This window comes from Doryrhamphus excisus, linkage group LG7 (assembly GCF_037039965.1).
Source record: "Doryrhamphus excisus strain RoL-2023G ecotype Guam linkage group LG7, RoL_Dexc_Guam_v1.1, whole genome shotgun sequence".
NCBI classification, from domain to species: Eukaryota; Metazoa; Chordata; class Actinopteri; order Syngnathiformes; family Syngnathidae; genus Doryrhamphus; species Doryrhamphus excisus.
Genome location: NC_136363.1, coordinates 2,000,781 through 2,019,688, shown reverse-complemented (window position 1 = coordinate 2,019,688; position 18,908 = coordinate 2,000,781). Strand labels below are relative to the sequence as shown.

At 38.4% G+C, this 18,908-nt stretch overlaps 4 protein-coding genes across 7 annotated transcripts in view; 1 reads left to right on the top strand and 3 right to left on the bottom strand.

Moving 5' to 3' along the window:
* Positions 1-1,342: 1,342 nt before the first annotated feature.
* On the bottom strand, positions 1,343-7,876 carry LOC131101478 (tetraspanin-13-like). The gene is made up of 6 exons (XM_058046690.2): positions 7,639-7,876; positions 5,251-5,418; positions 5,049-5,129; positions 3,274-3,387; positions 3,056-3,166; positions 1,343-1,737 (listed from the first exon to the last, which is right to left on the bottom strand). The coding sequence occupies exons 1-6, from the start codon at positions 7,699-7,701 to the stop codon at positions 1,663-1,665; spliced, it is 612 nt and encodes a 203-aa protein (XP_057902673.2). The 5' UTR covers positions 7,702-7,876; the 3' UTR covers positions 1,343-1,662.
* The window catches only part of LOC131101477 (ankyrin repeat and IBR domain-containing protein 1-like), a 35,514-nt gene continuing 20,499 nt past the window's right edge, over positions 3,894-18,908 (top strand). For 2 of the 3 annotated variants that reach the window (XM_058046680.2, XM_078791887.1), the window contains exons 1-3: positions 3,895-3,935; positions 5,073-5,126; positions 5,217-5,477. The gene's annotated coding sequence lies outside the window, so the exon portion shown is untranslated. Of the gene's footprint in view, positions 3,936-5,072; positions 5,127-5,216; positions 5,478-18,908 lie in introns of all 3 variants that reach the window. The other variant, XM_078791888.1, reaches the window with a different exon arrangement.
* LOC131101479 (anterior gradient protein 2 homolog) lies at positions 8,588-17,494 on the bottom strand. 2 transcript variants are annotated; one of them, XM_078791889.1, is made up of 7 exons: positions 17,433-17,494; positions 10,406-10,586; positions 10,293-10,345; positions 10,139-10,215; positions 9,962-10,025; positions 9,008-9,091; positions 8,588-8,923 (listed from the first exon to the last, which is right to left on the bottom strand). In XM_078791889.1, exons 2-7 carry the CDS (start codon positions 10,567-10,569, stop codon positions 8,868-8,870), a joined length of 498 nt encoding a protein of 165 aa, XP_078648015.1. In that variant the 5' UTR covers positions 10,570-10,586; positions 17,433-17,494; the 3' UTR covers positions 8,588-8,867. The 2 variants fall into 2 exon arrangements, with proteins under 2 accessions (XP_078648015.1, XP_057902674.2); XM_058046691.2 differs by lacking the exon at positions 17,433-17,494 and adding an exon at positions 11,055-11,139.
* agr2 (anterior gradient 2) lies at positions 14,514-17,467 on the bottom strand. Its single transcript, XM_058046692.2, has 7 exons — positions 17,433-17,467; positions 16,184-16,369; positions 16,071-16,123; positions 15,928-16,004; positions 15,485-15,548; positions 14,822-14,905; positions 14,514-14,737 (listed from the first exon to the last, which is right to left on the bottom strand). The coding sequence occupies exons 2-7, from the start codon at positions 16,354-16,356 to the stop codon at positions 14,688-14,690; spliced, it is 501 nt and encodes a 166-aa protein (XP_057902675.2). The 5' UTR covers positions 16,357-16,369; positions 17,433-17,467; the 3' UTR covers positions 14,514-14,687.

The window sequence follows — 18,908 nt, the reverse complement described above, 5'->3', positions numbered from 1 at the left end:
TTAATTGTAAATATTTATACCCGGAGAAAATGCAAAAAAAAAAAAAACACAGAGATGCCGGGGGAATCAAACCTGGATCTCCTAGCTAACACCGTGCAGCCTGTGGTACACAACCTGGTTTGATGGTGGCTCTGTATTCATTTAGTGTTTTCATTTGATGTTGTTTTATGAAATACATCATAAATAGGATTAATCACATTGCTATAATGTACGTAATATTTTATCCAGATGTTGAAAATCTTCCCCTAGCTAGTTTCATGCTAAATGCTAATGCTAGCAAAACACGGGACTTCACGGCCATCACATTGACATTCCGTCAATGGCAGCTGGAACTCCAATTTAGCTGGCAGTTCAATGCAAAAAAATCATCAGAGAGATGTAAAAATATAAAAAACACTGGTTTGTTGGCACTGTAGCACTGTATATGACAATAATAAAAACAATACCTGCACTGCTCCAGTTTCTGTCAGGCCATGTAATCCGTGATAAGTGAAACACAGCGACAGTAGATACAAATAACTTCTTCTACAAGAGCCATTTGCCAGAACTTTGAAGCTAACTTTACCAATAAAATTTTTTTTATTCATTTCTTTCTCCATTTTTGCTCAACATTTGCTCCAGCTTGTGGCTAAAAAGTTACCGTGTTTCCACCAAGCTACGATGGGGACCGAGGGTCAAACAGGAAGAGGAACGTTAATTGCGCCAAAAAATAAAAAAAACACACAGTGGTTTAAGCTAACTTCCGTCATTTGTACAGTACTTCCTGTGTGTCTCATCAGTGTAACTTTACTGATATCGAGTGACCATTATAGAGTACAACACATCTTCTGAATGTGTTATATTTTGCATTTTATTTAATTTAGCTATTTTATGCTTAAAAATGCAAATGCTTTTGCGTAAATATTCATAACGTGCTCAAATATGCATGTTTTGTGCTAATAATGGGTTGTAGTGCTCGGTTACCGGAACATAATTCACCCCGGAACAATCGATAGGGTAGTGGTTGCCACCCGGAGAGGTGACCGTGAGGGAAACGGGGATTTCGCTTCCTGTTATGGTTGCAAGGTGTGCGGTTATTTTTTATTATTATATATTTTATTACATATTATATATTTATATGTATTATATTACATATATTTATTATATATTTATATAATATATTTATTACAAACTTCAGGTATGCGGTTATGTCTCACGTAGCGAGACTGAAATCACAAAAGTGGCCACTGTATTATCAACACACTTTCGTGACTTCCTGCTGAACACTAGAGGGCGCCAGAATGAAAATGAATGAAATCATTCAAAGACATAAACAGGAAGTAATTGACAACCACAAGACAAATGTTGCTTCCTTTTGTGTTTTATTGTGTTTTGACAGTACAAAGTCGCAGATAGATGATTTGCAAAATGGCCAGCGCAGTTCTGACACGGTTGTCTCTATTTACAAGTCATGCAAAGCCCAAATACAAACAGGACACAGCCAGAAGCACACACTTTTCTCACAAACACACAAAAACATACTGTATGCACACTATATATTTCCAGTTCCTCACTGCACTTTCAGGTGTGGAGAACTAATCCAGTGTCGGGATGCCAAGATCACATAAATGAGCGTTGCGTTGTTATTTACACGTCCAGAGAGGTGATGGGACTGGACGCCTTTCACAGGAAAGCGCTGGGGTTGGCTCGGGGGTCCTTCTGATTCCTGTAGCGATATGTCAGCCACACGCCCAAAATCTGACAACAAAGATGGTCACACACACAGTAACTCATTCATTTATTCATTTTCTACCACGTGGGGTGCTGGAGCCTATCCCAGCTGACTTCAGGCGAGAGGCGGGGTACACCCTGGACTGGTGGCCAGCCAATCACAGGGCACATATAGAAAAACAACCATTCACACTCACATTCTCCTAGCTGTGAGGTCCGCGTGCTAACCACTCGACCGCCGTGCAGCCACACCTAGTAACTATCTAACAATATTATCATTATGCCTTTATTCTGAGTTTATTCTTATTGTCTATTTTTTCCAAATATTAAAATTATTCTGTTTTTTGTTTTTGTCAAAAAAATTATATGTAATATTATATGAAATAAATAAAAATAAATAAAATATTTCAACTTTATGCTACTTACATGATGTTATTTTTCCTTATAATTTTTTCCAAATATTACAATTATTCATTTTGTTTTTGTCAAAAAAATTATATATAATATTATATGAAATAAATAAAATATTTCAACTTTATGCTACTTACATGATGTTATTTTTGCTTATAATTTTTTCCAAATATTACAATTATTTCTTTTGTTTTTGTCAAAAAAATATTATATATAATATTATATGAAATAAATAAAATAAATAAAATATTTCAACTTTATGCTACTTACATGATGTTATTTTTCCTTGTAATTTTTTTCAAAATATTACAATTATTTCTTTTGTTTTTGTCAAAAAATAATATATATAATATTATATGAAATAAATAAAATATTTCAACTTTATGCTACTTACATGATGTTATTTTTCCTTATAATATTACATTATTTCTTTTTCTTGTTAGATTACAACTTTTTTTCTCTCAATATTAATTTATTACTTTATTCTTGTAAAAATCCCGCTGATTGCTCCATTTGCACAAATTTTTTTTGGGTCTTTTTTACCTTTCTGGTGAAATATTTTTAGAATTGGAAATTGGAAATTTATACTTTACATATTTATATGCATTTTGATTAGATTTTACATGTATAACTATAAAAATATCTTATCTGATAACATTTTTGGCCTCCTGGAATGGATTAATTGGATTTACGTGATTTCTTAGGGGAAAAGTGGATTTGGTTAGAGTACGCTTTGGATAGAGTGAAACGTATTAATGACGCTAACCAAGGTTCTGTTGTACTAAGCATCAGTAATATTTGGGCAGCATCATTCCAGCATGAAAAAAGTCCCCTGCAGATTAGTGTAATATCCAATAATATGTGTCATTAACAGTAGATTTTTATGATATTAAAAATGCTATACGACATGTTGTTGGTGTTAGCCGAGGCTCACCTCAGTGAAGCTGAAAAAGAGTCCTGTGCCTCCAACAAAACGCAACACTTCATCGGCGTGTTCCTGGATCTTATCAGCGCATGGCAAACACGAGTGATTGGGAAAGCAGGCCTGGGGGGTGGAAGACAGGAACTTAGCCGGTACAGGTGCAAGGTGCAAAACTGGTCTTCACCTTATTTTGACATCATGCTGATAAACGACGGGCAAAGCAAACGTACGGCATCACAGGTGGCGTTCAGGTCCACCTGTCTGAAGCCACAGCAGTTCAGGCTCTTCTCAACGTCTCTCTGGGTGCTGCGGGAGTTATTCCAGCCAACCTCCAGCAGATGGTCCTGGGGGCAAATGACAGCGAGGGGTCCACAACCGTTCCACAAACCTCAAGACATGGACTACTGTACTAAACCATTCTGAAATCGAGCGTTCAGAGCCAGTCCTAACTTCTTCCAGGGCTCAAATCTGAAACTTTGACATGGTTTAACACGAGTTTACAACATTCTAACTACATTTATAGGCCAGAAAAGCTTATAATTTTTTAATTTTTTTGTAAACATAGAAATATCATGGACCGGCAAATTTAAAAACAGACCACTCAATTAGAAGCATAATTTCTTAAAATGTCTACTACTATCATAACTATTATTTAGGACTGACGGTGTGGGGAAAAAAACCAAAAAAAAACAAACTGGTTTTCATTTAATCTTCCTATAATTGTTGCTTGAAATTAGGGCACTTTCGCTGCTCGGTGCAGTTGCACAGTGGCGCCACTTGGGGGCGTTGCGGCCTGGTTGTTGGGAAGGCCACACACAGCCGTGAAGAAGAAATAAATACACTTCCGCGTTGGAGAGCCGACAGACTGTTCCCGCTCTTTCATGTGTTTCAGGTTGGTGAAAAAGAAGTGTTTTTAAGTACACCGCGATATGTAGTATAGTCATATAGAGTGACTTTTGATGCCTCTGTAATGTATATTAGTTGTTTATGTGAGAAAAGAAAGTCTGTGTATATACATTTGTATATATTCGCTAATGCTAACAGGCCCAGCTGTGAGAACCGAAGCCTGGCCGGCTAGCTAGCCTTTAGCAGCCATTTTAGGTGCAAGTGAATTAGATGGGTGAAAGAACAAAATGGATGTATATTTCAAACTATATATATATATATATACTGTTCCCGCTCTTTCATGTATTTCAGGTTGGTGAAAAAGAAGTGTTTTTAAGTACACCGCGATATGTAGTATAGTCGTGTAGAGTGACTTTGAAAAGAAAGTCTGTGTATATATACATGTGTATATTCGCTAATGCTAACAGGCCTAGCGGTGAGAACCGAAGCCTGGCCGTGCTAGCCTTTAGCATCCATTTTATGTGCAAGTGAATTTGATGGGTGAAGGAACGAAATGGATGTATATTTCAAACTATATATATATATATATATATATATAAGCGAGGTGCGTTCACAGACCCTTCGCAAATCACAATAATGTCTTTGTGATGCGCGCATGTGTGGTCTAAGTGAACAGAAGGAAAAACAGTTAAAGGGGACCGATTATGCTCATTTGCTTTGTATTGAGTTTGCAGACTCCTATAGAGCAGCTACATGCAATAACCTGCACAGAAAACTGTCTAGATCTTCCAGAATCTACTCGTATTCCAGCTATATTTCTTTGGATTTGTGCTTCCCGCCAAAATGGTCTGTTTTAATTTATTCCCCCTCCGGCACGCCCACTCCACTGTGATTGGTCACAAGCCCAAAGTGCCTCCGAACGCCTCTTTCTAATATAGAGGGTATAGGAGTTGATAATAAACGAATAAAGTCTTTGGAGCGCTAATTAAGAAATGCTTAGGAGCTGCGGGCAGCTCATGGTCTACTGGCCTGGTTTACAGCCACGGCCATATAAGGAAGTCCCCTCCTTTGTGATGGCACAAAAGGGGCAGTTTTACCACGCCTTTGGAAACGAAGCGTTTTGAGACATCCTTAACTTCTTGCTAATTCGTCAACTCACCTGTTGCTCCTTGTTGATGGCCAGACAGGCACTGGAGACGGAGAACTGCACGATGAACACCATGAAGAGGATGATCATGTACTGACATTCACAGTCAAGGGTAACAGTAACACCCTGCTGCCGGATTTGGTAATGCTAATGGTTTCATTTCATTTCAACGTGCATCAGATTACAATTGAGTGCATCACATAACCAAGGATACGAAGAACAGGAGGACCTGGTGGTGCTTCATTGCACCAACGAGGCCGGCCAGAGCCACAAAGAAGAGGAAGACGCCCACTCCCACGACGCCACCTACCACTTGGAAACTGGAGACCAGGCCAAACCACTTGCCCCATGCTGCTATCCCGATCATCAGCAGACTCACCATCTGAGGGACAGAAGGACGTCATGTGTGTCATCTTCTTCATCCAGTACCATCTTCTCAAGGTTATTTCACACATCGCATTAAACACGGCCCACACTGGAACATGAAAGCTTTAGTATTTCAACTGCGTGCTGCTAGAATTACATTATTTTTCCTCATAATATTACCAATTTATTGTCATAAATCTTTTTTTTCTTAATTTTTGCTTAATTTTTTGTCATCTTTTTGTACATCTTTTTTCATTTCTGCTTGATTTAATTTATAACTAATTCATATATCTATAATTGACCTTATTCCCTTAATATTTTGACCTTTTAGTTTATTACATTTCATTTTCCAAAAATTACAAATTTATTTTGATTTAAAAATGATATTATTAGATATTTTATTATTATGTTATGTTGCAAAAAAACGCACCAAGAACAGCAAAAATCTGAAGTCATTTTAAAATAATGTCATTTTAGTAGCACAATGTAGAAATTCTAAAGAAACGAAAGGTGTTTGTTTTGTAAATATGATGAAAAACAAACAAAACAGCAAATAGAAAAAGTAATTTCTGCAAAATTACGTTGCAGAAAAAGTTACAATGTTATGAGAATGAAGTCAAAATATTATGGCAATAAAGCCATAGTTCCGAGAAAAAAATTGACAACAAGAAAATGTAAATAGTTGGGGGAAAAATTATTTTTCAAGATTAAACTTAAAATATTCTGAGAAAAAAGTTGCAATTTAGAAGAATAAGCTTGTGATATTATAATAAAAAACAATGTTATTTTAGTAGCATAGAGTTAAACTACTCATGAAAAAAGTTATTAATTTTAGATTTTAATTTTTTTAATAATATGCTATATTATACTGTATGTATCTATACAGCGTAAATATCTGTTCATATAATATATTACATAAAGGGCATGGCTGTAAGCTGGATAAGCTATCTGTTTACATTGTTTGCAATGGCTCGTAAAAAGTGTTTCTTTGGATGCAAGGGAACGCCACGTTTGTTTACAATTCCTAAAGACGCCGCCACCTGTCAAGGGCATTTCACACTGGACTGTTTAGTGAACGTGGGCCAGTATGCAGCTGGACTAGCCCACAAAGCCTGACACCTTTCCAACGTTACTTGGTCATGTGGAAGAGTCATATAGAAAGCAGTAAGTAACCGCTTATAAGCATCCTAACTGTCTTTATTTTGTGTAAGTCATGAAGCAAAAGCGCTTGTTTGGGTAGCATTATAGAGTGTGCATACAGGAAGTGGGGTTGCTAATAGCCTTTACCCTTTTTAAAAAAAGGGGAAAAAATATTTTTTGTCCTGTCCAGCCATTGGGGCAGATAGTATTGCCCTTACATGCAAAACAGATTTGCTCTGCCAGGTGTAAGCTACACCTTTCCTTTTATTTGCCGTTATTTTATGTTTTTGTTATGCAAATTTGGAGCGGCCGGACCGGAGCAAGAAGGTACACAGAAAAGAAGAAGAAGAAAAAAACGGGATGGTGAGGGCAGTAAAGAGAGAGACAAAAAGTATTTTCGGTGTTAGTGCAGACCTGCCAACGTGTACACATTTATCTTACTCAGCATGCAACATAAGCTTCACTGCTCTCCATTTTGTTGCTGTTGTCCCGGTTTCAGTTTCAAGTTCAGATGTACCACGAAAACATGAGCTTTTGTTTCATTTTTCCAACTTTAGCAAGAGCACACAGCGGTTAGCTTCTTTTTCCACTTGAATACCACACTTACATAGTATTATTGACAACAGTCCCTATTTGCGCGTCGGTGCTCTCCAGGTGAGGCGTCTGCACCTTGCACGCTCAACGTCCACATCTCAAGTCACAATGGAGCTTTGAACCCGCGGAGACAACAGATAAGGCCGACTCATGCAGCTGTTTATCTCCCTGCTTGTGCTCAACGTTTCCCGGCTCCTCGGGAAGCTGTTGTTCAGGCCTCACACAAGGCAACTCCCTTGGATGAGATTCCAGACACTGATGAGGAAGCAGGACATCCTCTCAGGACATGGATTTTTATTTCTAAGAGAGGGTGGTGGGGGGGGGGGGGGGGGGGTGCTTGTCATCACAAGCTGAGCATCTGACAACGTCCCACGGTGAATAATTGATTGAGCATGAGTGTGACGTTTCCACTCTCCCAGTGCAGAAAAACAACAGCTCAGAATAATAATAATAATAATAGTACACGCATCCATATGTTATAGCGTGCCGCGTTGATACTCACAATGTAAAGGATGTTGAGCGCACACAAGGAGTGTTTGGAGCAGGTGAATCCAGCGCAAGTCATCTTGGCCGATCGATGAACAGGAAGGAACGGCAGGAATAGCAAGTTGTCGCCCAGATGACGTCCACAACATCCAGCGGGAATTCAGTCGCAACGGACGGCCACCCAGCACCGACTCCAGCCGACTGACTAACCGCCACGGCCCGCTCTAGCGTAGCGTCAACGTCCGAGAAGAACACGGTGGAACACGGAAGTCGCACTACGGGTTTTAAAAATAAAAGCATTTTCGTAGGCAAACATCCAGTCTATACAATAGTAATCATTCTCAATAACGTAATACTAACACATTGTACACAGTATGAAATATTTAGTTAGCAAGATTAATCTTTTCGGCGTATATTTTTATCGTATTGTTATCGTATATTTTACGGCATTCTAGATTAAGAGGATGTTCCCGAAAGATACAGTAAACCGTGCTTTTATTTTGAAGGCCACACTTTACCGGCTTACAGGATGTGTGAAGCCGATCGTTGCCGAACGGAGCGTAAGCTACACGCTAACATTAGGTATTTATTCTCATAATATTTGGATTTTATTTACAAGATATTCTCATTTTAAAACTTTGCTTCGTTTATTATATTCTATAATAATATTCTATGCCACTTAAATGACATTCCAGTTTATTCTCGTAATATTGGGATTTTTTTTAATATTTAGATTTAATTCCCTTAAAATGAAATGTTATTTCAACCTTCTTCTTGTAGATTTTCTTCTACTAATTATGTCTTTATTCCCATAATATTTGACGTTACTCATATAATATCTTTTTCTGCAACCTAATTTTTAAAATATTCCTTTATTTCATGTTTTGTTTATTTCTCATTACAACTTTAATAAAAAGGCTATCCCAGCTGACTTCGGACGAAAGGCGGGGTACACCCTGGCCTGGTCGTATTCCCATCATACTTTATTTCCATCATTTCATAACTAAACCAGTTTTCCAAAACGTATATATAATATTTGCTTTTTTTTGTCACAATATTACACCTTTTTAAAAAAATAAAAATTATCATTAAAGAGACTCTGTGCTTTGGTAAACATGGGAAACAAAATCATTCATCCATCCAAATTAACTTGAAATACCATAGAATATGAAAAGCAAGATAGCTGATGAAGATAGCTCAATAGCTGATGCTGACGGCATCTCCAGAGGAACCTGTGTGTGGTCCTCAGGCTAACAGCTGCGACTTGAGGAGTTTCTTGGCCATCTCCATGTTCCTGATCACTGATAGAAGAGAGAAATGGTATTCATTGCTTCTGCTGCAAACCTGACGTGATACTGCAGTGGTGTCGTGGGGTGTCGGCTTACAAAGGTCGAGGTCTTGTGGTTCGTAGGCATACAGTCGGTTGCTATAGCGGCCAGTAATGTCACCCCTCACTGCCATGGATGGGTCTGAGAGAAAGAAAGAAAGTATCACAAGTCAAGGCACAAGTCATTTTCTTTGCATGTTTGTCACACTCAAAGGTTTTCGGATCGTCAAACAAATTTAACATTAGTCAATGACAAAGTAACTCAACACAAAATGCTGATTTTTAATCAGATTTTTTATTATTAAAAGAGAAAAAAATCCTAACTTACATGACCCTGTGTGGAAAAGTGTTATTGACTAATATTTACATTTGTTTGATGTTCTGAAACATTTAAGTAAAGTAAGAAATCAGCAGGCTGCACTGTGTCGAGTGGTTAGCACGCAGACTACACAGCCAGGAGACCTGAGTTCAATCCCAACCTCTGCCATCTCTGTGTGGAGTTTGCATGTTCTCCCCGTGCATGCGTGGGTTTTGTTTCCTCCCACATTCCAAAAACATGCTAGGTTAATTGGTGACTCCAGCCTATCCCAGCTGTCTTCGGACGAGAGGCGGCGTACACCCTGGACTGGTGGCCAGCCAATCACAGGGCACATATTGACAAACAACCATTCACGCTCACGTTCATACCTATGGACAATTTGGAGTGGCTAATTAACCTAGTATGTTTTTGGAATATGGGAGGAAACCGGAGTACCCGGAGAAAACCCACGCATGCACCGGGAGAACATGTAAACAAACTCCACACAGAGATGGCCGAGGGTGGGATTGAACTCGGGTCTCCTAGCTCAATTATAACATTTTAAATGAAATGAATTAGTTACTGTGTTACATAACCTATAATCTAAAAACTACATATCATACATATATTATTGTCTATATTAAAATATTTGATTAGAAACACAAAATATGTTTGAAAATATAATGCATATTTATTTTATTGTTCAGCTCTTACCAACAAAAATGATTCTGGGAACGTACTGTCCATCCGGAGAGAGGTGTTTGTCCGTGGTATCATACTGTGGAGGAACAACAACAACAACAAAACATTTTAGTTTTTACACTTGGATTTGATAATTGGCCATTTTTTATGATTATGTTCCAAGATCAAGATGAGAATAGAGTGACATACCATCAGGTTGATCACAACAAAGTCCTCATCCAAGATTCTTTGGATGGTATCGTTCTCTGCAAAGACTTTCTTGAACGCTGTCAAGAAAAGACTTGTGTCAATCATGTGACAGACGAAAGAGGACACAGGGCCGGCTGTGAAGCGTGACATTTACCCAGGCAGTGTGGACTGTCTTCCAGGTGAAATAGCACCATCAAGGGCTTGTTTCTAAAAGCATCCATCAGTCAGGCAGAGACTTGATCAAAACTTCATCATTTTAGTCCTCACCTTGACCGAGCCCAGTAGAGAGCTTCCTCGTAAGTCTGAGCCCAGATCAGCTGGTCACCCCAACCTCTGGACAGAGTCTGAGGGACCCTATTGCCCGACTTTGGGATGTATAACGTACAAGACCCGGCCACGAGCACCAGCAGTAGTGACAGCGATGCTTTCATCGTCTTTGCTCCGCTTCCTGGGAGACATGGACAAAGAATGTTAGCACTCGGGGACTCGCCGCCAACAATGACATCTCAAATTGGGCTTGTGGGGGCGGGGGCATGCCAGAATCAGATCAATGTACGCCACTTCCTACTTTATTAGTCACTGTATTTGTATTATTGTATCTACTATTTGGGGTAATGAGAGTGTAAATGTGAATATAGGGGTGTTATTTAATTTCTAGAGGACTCCAATGTTGATAAGCATATTTGGAAGGTGGTAAAAAATATTCCATTTATAAATAAGCAATCCCACTTGGGTCTTAAACACATGAACCGCCATAAACAAGGGATCACTATACATTTAATAGAGATTATGATTCTGTACACAAATACATGAATAAATAATTATGTATAATAAAAAGGAATAAAAGAGGTTACAATAGAACAAAAAAAAATTTCATCGTGAATACATATTGAAGGCAGACCTTATCTCCTCTTACCTGTTCCTGGATGATCCTGTGAGAATGGAGGTGGTTCGTTGTTCCTGGATGTGTTCTTTCTCTCTCACCTGTCGGGTCCTTAAATACTCATCCATCTCAGGTCCCGCCCCCTTTACACCCTCCCTGTACACCAATGCTGGCTGCTCCACCTTGTTGGAATACAATTAGCATTTAAGTACTGCGTGACTAATCGTTTGGTGCATTGTTGTCTGCATCAGACGCATCGACAATGCCTTAGGCTACACTTAAAAAAATACAGGAATGGCTTTTTTTCATAATAAACTATAATAATATGTATGTTTTTAATGATTTTTATGCAAATTAAACCACATTTAAAAAATGATACAATAAAAATTGCCTTTAATTGATTTTTTAAAAGTCAGATTAAGTAGAAATATTTGCTAATTCATTACAAGCATTGGTTGAAAAGTTTAGAATACATTTAATTATACATATTGTATGATTATTAGAAATAATAACACAATAATATAATAATGAAAAACATAATGACAGTGTATATAAATTATATATGAATATTAGAAATATTATTTACTGAAAGGTAATCCATCATCCGCTTGTATATTTTACTGAAATGTCAAAAACCAAATGAAATACATATTATTTATAACATTTATATAGTATTTGGGAAGTATTTAGTCATTTAGTACATATCAAAATGCCACAAAACAACTAAATAATTAATTATTTTAGGCCTGGGATAGGCTCCAGCATACCCCGCCACCTTAGTGGAGCCAAGCGCTTGAAATATTCATTCATTCATTCATTTCCTACCGCTTATTTCCTCACATGGATGGTGCCGGAGCCTACCCCAGCTGTCTTCTGGCGAGAGGCATGGTACACCCTGGACTGGTGGCCAGCCAATCCGTTCCGTTCTGTTCCGTCCGTACCAAAAGAGTCCATTTCACAAACACCTTCCCGAGTAAGGACTTTTTTGTCAAACTCTGATATCAAGGTCATGACCCTTTGTGTAGGCTTGCTCCAAAACCAGACACCACCATGCCAAGGCTTTAAGTCTGTGCAGAGGTGCTGGTAATGTAGGTCACCCAACTGGTTCTGGAGGAGGAACATTTCTTGTCGAGCAGCATTGTAAGTCCTCAGTGGACCCGCTTGCCAAAGAGACGCCAAACAACGTCTCCTCGGAAAAGACCACCTCGGTGGGGTCCTCCTCTCATAGAGTCACCCCCCTCATAATTGCCGTTATGTACGTAGCCCAGCCCCGGCGGCGGCGCCCCCATGATACGAGGGCCTCCAGCGTGGTGTTGAACGGTGGTCCATGATTGTGCGGGGGCGGAGAGTGGTTGAAGCGGAGGCTACAGTATTAAACAAAATGGGAAAATAATTGACTTGCTACGTTATTACTGAAATCCTACAAAACCAAAAACCACTAACACGATGGGACTAATGTGCTTGGACAAACCTTGCTTGGCCATAGTTCTTGTATGATACAGGAATATACGTAAATATTAAATGTTGACATATTATTCCTATGGCTGACATACAAAAATATTTTTCCTTTACATTATCAAGAGCCATGAAGTGAACACGTGTCTAATAACCCGACCTTTGACACCTCCTCCTCTTGGGTTAGTTCATTCATTCATTTTCTACCGCTTATCCTCACAATGGTGGCAAGGGGGTGCTGGAGCCTATCCCAGTTGTCTTCGGGCAAGAGGCCTGAAGACTGTTCCGTTCTGTTCCGTCAGTACCAAAAGAGTCCGTTTCACAAACATCTTCCAGAGTAAGGACTTTGCTGGGTTTGTGTTTTGGTCAATCTTTGATATCAAGGTCATGACCCTTTGTGTAGGCTTGCTCCCAAACCAGACACCACCATGCCAAGCCTTTATGTCTGTACAGACATGGTAATGTAGGTCACCCAACTGGTTCTGGAGGAGGAACATTTCTTGTTGATCAGCATTGTAAGTCCTCAGTGGACCCGCTTGCCAAAGAGACGCCAAACAATGTCAAATACAGATGCAAGTATTTGACTTGGTAGCCAAACTGCGTCTTGAGGGCTCTGACACCTTCTCCATCTTGGGTTAGTTATGCTCTTGATTGTCAAAAACTGAAGTGCTTAACATGAAATGAACTACCATGGTGAATAAGCCCTTGGCTGAACACTGGAGAGCAACAGACTGAGTAACAAATATAGTCATTGAACCTACCACCTCATCATTCATTCATTCATTTTCTACCACTTTTCCTCACGAGGGTCGCAGGGGTGCTGGAGCCTATCCCAGCTGTCCTTGGGCGAGAGGCGGGGGCACATAGGACACATATAGACAAACAACCATTCCCGCCTACATTCATACCTATGGACAATTTGGAGTCGCCAATTAAACTAGCATGTCCATAGGTATGAATGTGAGTGTGAATGGTTGTTTGTCTATATGTGCCCTGTGATTGGCTGGCCCTAATATATATATATGTATACAAATATATATATATGTATGTATATAAGTGGTCTTCTGTTTGGTACAAGATGAGGACTATGTGGATAGTTCGTTATCAAATGGACCTGGTGTCACAATCTGCACTTGTTTTGGTCTGCTGCCCCCTGTTGTCTCTGTTGTGTCCTGCAGAGGACTCCTGCCTTGCTCTCTGGTCTGCACACTTGGGTTTTGCTCCTGACCTTTTTGTACCTCGTATGTTTGCTGCCTACTGTCTTCGTACTCTTTTGTTTGTACTTGTAGCTTCTCGGTGATCTTCCGTCACTGCCGTCTTTTGTTGTACTTTGTTTTTCTTCTTCTGTGAGCACCCGTTACTAGTAAATACCTTTTTACTACTTTTACCTTGGTCTCTGCTCCGGGGTCCAAAACACCTGGCACGAGTGCCACCCAGTGTAACACTTGATGAAAAAATGAAAAGGGATAAATTAAGACTGTAGGACAGGGGTGGGCAAAATATGGCCCGGGGGCCATATTCGGCTCACCAGGTGTTTGAATCCGGCCCGCCAGTTGCTTTTTAAGTATTTCAATTTTTAACATAAATGCTGATATGACTTGCAAGTCGGATGTCTTATTCAGTAAAAAAATTTAATAAAATGTAAAATTGTATTTGTAGTTTGATGTGGTCTGATGTTTCAAGTGCTCTGGAAAAAAGGGACATATAGAGAATATTTACATATTTACAACATATAGCTAATAGTATGGCATTTTTACAAATAAAATTTGACAAATAATTCAAGGTGGACTGTTGAGCGTAAAATGGTGCGTGTGTTAAATATATATTCTGGCCCCCCGGACAGTTTTGTTAACTCAATGCGGCACATGAGTCCAAAAGTTTCCCACCTCTGCTTTAGGAGAACAAATTCTGTGGGCGTGCAGACACAAAAATAAACAAAATCAGTCAAAAATCATCCATCCATCCATTTAATTTTTGCTTTTTTCTCATAATATTAAACTAAAAAAAAAAAATAATTACAAGAATAAAAATTTTCATTTAAGAGATTCTGTGTTTTGGGGTTTGTCATCTTTTATTTGGCACATAGGAAACAAAAACAACATCCATCCAAATTGACTTGAAAGACCATAGAACATAAGAAGGAAGATGTCCAGTGCTCAACAGCTGATGGTGACGGCGTCTCCAGAGGAACCTGTGTGTGGTCCTCACAGCTCACAGCTCCGACTTGAGGAGTTTCTTGGCCTTCTGCATGTTGCTGACCACTGATAGAGGAGAGAAATGGTATTCATTGCTTCTGCTGCAAACCTGACGTGATACTGCGGTGGTGTCGTGGGGTGTCGGCTTACAGAGTTTGAGGTCTTCTGGTTCGTAGGCATACATTCGGTTGTTATAGCGACCGGTAATGTCAGCCCTCACTGTCATGGATGGGTCTGAGAAAAGGAAAGAAAGTATCAAGTCATTTTTTTTGCATGTTTGTCACACTCAGATGTTTCAGATCATCAAACAAATTTAAAATCGATAATAATAGAACTCAACACAAAATGCAAATGAAACTTTTTATGATAAAAATCCAAACCTACATGACCCTGTGTGGAAAAGTGATAACTTAATTGATATTAATTGAGATCTATCAGTGTGGAAAAGGTTATAAAGTCATTTCTAAAGCTTTGGGACTTTAGCTAACCACAGTGAGAGCCATTATCCACAAATGGTGAAAACATGGAAAAGTGGTGAACCTTCCTAGGAGTGGCCGTAATGACTCCCAAGAGCGCAGGGTCGCAAAAGACCCTTGTGAGGATAAGCGGTAGAAAATGAATGAATGAATAAAATGAATTAGTTACAATGTTATTTTTGGCAGCCCTAAAAACAAAATAAAAGATAAATATCATACATATATCATTGTATATATTAAAACTGTGATTAGTAAACACATAAAATTTATTTGAACATAAATGTGATGCATACTTATTTTTTTCTAAATGTTACTGGGTGTTGTATTCAGCTCTTACCAACAAAAATGATTCTGGGAACGTACTGTCCATCCGGAGAGAGGTGTTTGTCCGTGGTTTCATACTGTGGAGGAACAACAACAAAACATTTTAGTTTTTACACTTGGATTTGATAATTGTCTGCCCAATACGTATTCCTCCCCCTTCTGTCATTGTTTGCATGCTATCCTCATTAAAACCTGAAACCCTACAAATGTTTGGGTGGTTTCAGTTAAAGCAGACACTGTTTTTTCATCTGTGTGATTTGGATTTTGAAGATCAGATCACATTTGATGGTGATTTTATGCAGAAATGTGACACATTCGGAAAGGCTCAGATACTTTTTAATACTACTGTATGTTGTATAAAACATTGTAAACATTATTATTAATTAATAATAGTGTAATATACTGTATGCATTGTGTGTTAAGACTTAAGGGACAGATGAGAATAGTGTTACGTACCACCAGGTTGAGCACAACAAAGTCCTCATCCAAGATTCTTTGGATGTTATCGTTGTCTGCAAAGACTTTCTTAAGCGCTGTCAGGAAAAAGACTTGTGTCAATCATGGGACAGACGAAAGAGGAAGGAGGCTGTGACATTTACCCAGGCAGTGTGGACAGTCTTCCAGGTGAAATAGCACCATCAAGGGCTTGTTTCTAAAAGCATCCATCAGTCAGGCAAAGACTTAATCAAAACTTCATCATTTTAGTCCTCACCTTGACCGAGCCCAGTAGAGACCTTCTTCGTAAGTCTGAGCCCAGATCAGCTGGTCACCCCAACCTCTGGACAGAGTCTGAGGGACCCTTTTCCCCGACTTTGGGATGTATTTGCCAAACGTACAAGACCCGGCCACGAGCACCAGCAGTAGTGACAGCGATGCTTTCATCATCTTTGCCCCCTTCCTGGGAGACATGGACAAAGAATGTTAGCACTCGGGGACTCACCAACAATGACATCTCAAATTGGGCTGGGGGGCCGGGGGCATGCCAGAATCAGATCAATGTACGCCGCTTCCTACTTTATTAGTCACTGTATTTTTATTATTGTATCGACTGTTTGGGGTAATGGGAGTGTAAAGTTGACTATAGGGGTGTTATTTCATTTCTAGAGGGCTCTAATGTTACGCATATTTAGAAGGTGGTAAAATATTCATTATATTAAAAAATTACATTCAAAATATAGATAAATAAATACATTCTAAACTTATAATAAATTATCAAATATTTCTACTTAATGGGACATTTTTAAATAAATGAATGGCATTTTTTTTTCATTTTTAAAATGTGGTTTAATTTGCATTAAAATTATAAAAAATATACATATTCTTCCATTCATTCATTTTCTACCTCTTATCCTCACGAGGGTCGCAGGGGTGCTGGAGCCTATCCCAGCTGTGTACACCCTGGACTGGTGGCCAGCCAATCACAGGGCACATATAGACAAACAACCATTCACACTCACATTCATACCTATGGACAATTTGGAGTGGCTAATTAACCTAGCATGTTTTTGGAATATGGGAGGAAACCGGAGTACCCGGAGAAAACCCATGCACGGTTGGGATTGAACTCAGGTCTCCTAGCTGTGAGGTTTGCGCGCTTAACCACTCGACCACCATGCAGCCGGTAAAATATTCCATTTATAAATAAGCACTTGGCTCTTAAACAAGGGATCACTGTACATTTAAGAGGTTATGATTGTGTACAAAAATACATTCATAAATAATTCTGTATAATAATAATAAAAATGAATACAGAGGTCATAATAGAATTAAATATTATTATAATTTTTCATCATTAATACATTTTTTGTTTAATTTTCTGATAATTAATTTTTTTTTACTGCAACCTGACTCTGTAACAATCTACTCTCATTTTATCAACTGATAATTCATGTTGAATATTGAATATTCCAATTTGGAGGCCGACATCTAGATGGGTAACACAGAGTGTTATCTCCTCTTACCTGTTCCTGGATGATCCTGTGAGAATGGAGGTGGTTCCTTGTTCCTGGATGTGTTCTTTCTCTCTCACCTGTCGGGTATTTAAATACTCATCCGTTTCAAGTCCCGCCCCCTTTACACCCTCCCTGTACACCAATGCTGGCCGCTCCACCTTGTTGGAATACAATTAGCATTTAAGTACTGCGTGACTGATGGTTTGGTGCATTGTTGTCTGCATCAGACGCATCGACAATGCCTTAGGCTACACTTAAAAAAATACAGGAATGGCTTTTTTTCATAATAAACTATAGTAATATGTATATTTTAATGATTTTTATGCAAATTAAACCACATGTAAAAATGATATAATAAAAATTGCCTTTAATTGATTTTTTTAAAAGCCTGATTAAGTCGAAATATTTGCTAATTCATTACAAGCATTGGTTGAAAAGTTTAGAATACATTTATTTATACATATTTTTAGAAATATTATTAGAAATAATGACACAATACTGTAATAATGAATGACATAATGACAGTATATTAAAATGATATATGTACATTAGAAATAGTATTCACTGAAAGGTAATATTAGGGTATATTTAAGGTATATTTGTAACAATTTATATGCAAATTAAACCACATTTTAAAAATTGCCATTAATTGATTTTAAAATGTCCTATTAGGTAGAAATATTTACTAATTTATTATAAGTTTAGAATATATTTATTTATAAATATTTTAGGATTATTAGAAATAATAATAAAATATAATAATGAAAAACACAATGACAGTATATATAAATGATATGTGAATACTATAAATATTATTTACTGAAAGGTAATACACTTTTATATTTGACTGAAATGTCAAAAAAACAAATGAAACATTTAGATAGTATAACATTTATGTAGTATTTGGGAACTATTAATTTATTCATTTCAATTGTGGATCAAACTATTTGGTAAAAACAAAGAATCTGATGATGTCTACATATGAAAATGCCACGAAAAACAAAATAATGAATTATTTTAGGGGGGGGAAAGGGGGATATGACAAAGCTGAGTTGCAGTTTTTTTCTTGAAATATAAAGAACTTCTTAACGTATCTTTACAAAATCATTTTAATTTTGCTGAAATGAAGTCGGCAGAACGTGTATTGAGAACTTTCCTTTGCCCATCCTGCTCATCCGATGTCATCACTGCGTGTTGGCACAGCTACAGGGTCAATATTTGAACAAGAAGGCAGGGTCAAAGGCCACTCCTATTCCCACTTCACATTCACCAGCTGCACTCAACCCCGCCCGAAAAACACGGATGTGACTGACACACGTAACGCCCGTCTGTTGGAATAGGATGCAAGTACCTGCTTGGACAGCAACGGAACTCTCCAGTTCATTCATCCAGTAAAGATGGAAGGGACCAACAGGGATAGGACACGTACTCGATTCCTGAGACGGCCTCCATAGATTCCTTTTGGCTTATTTTTCAGCCAAGAAA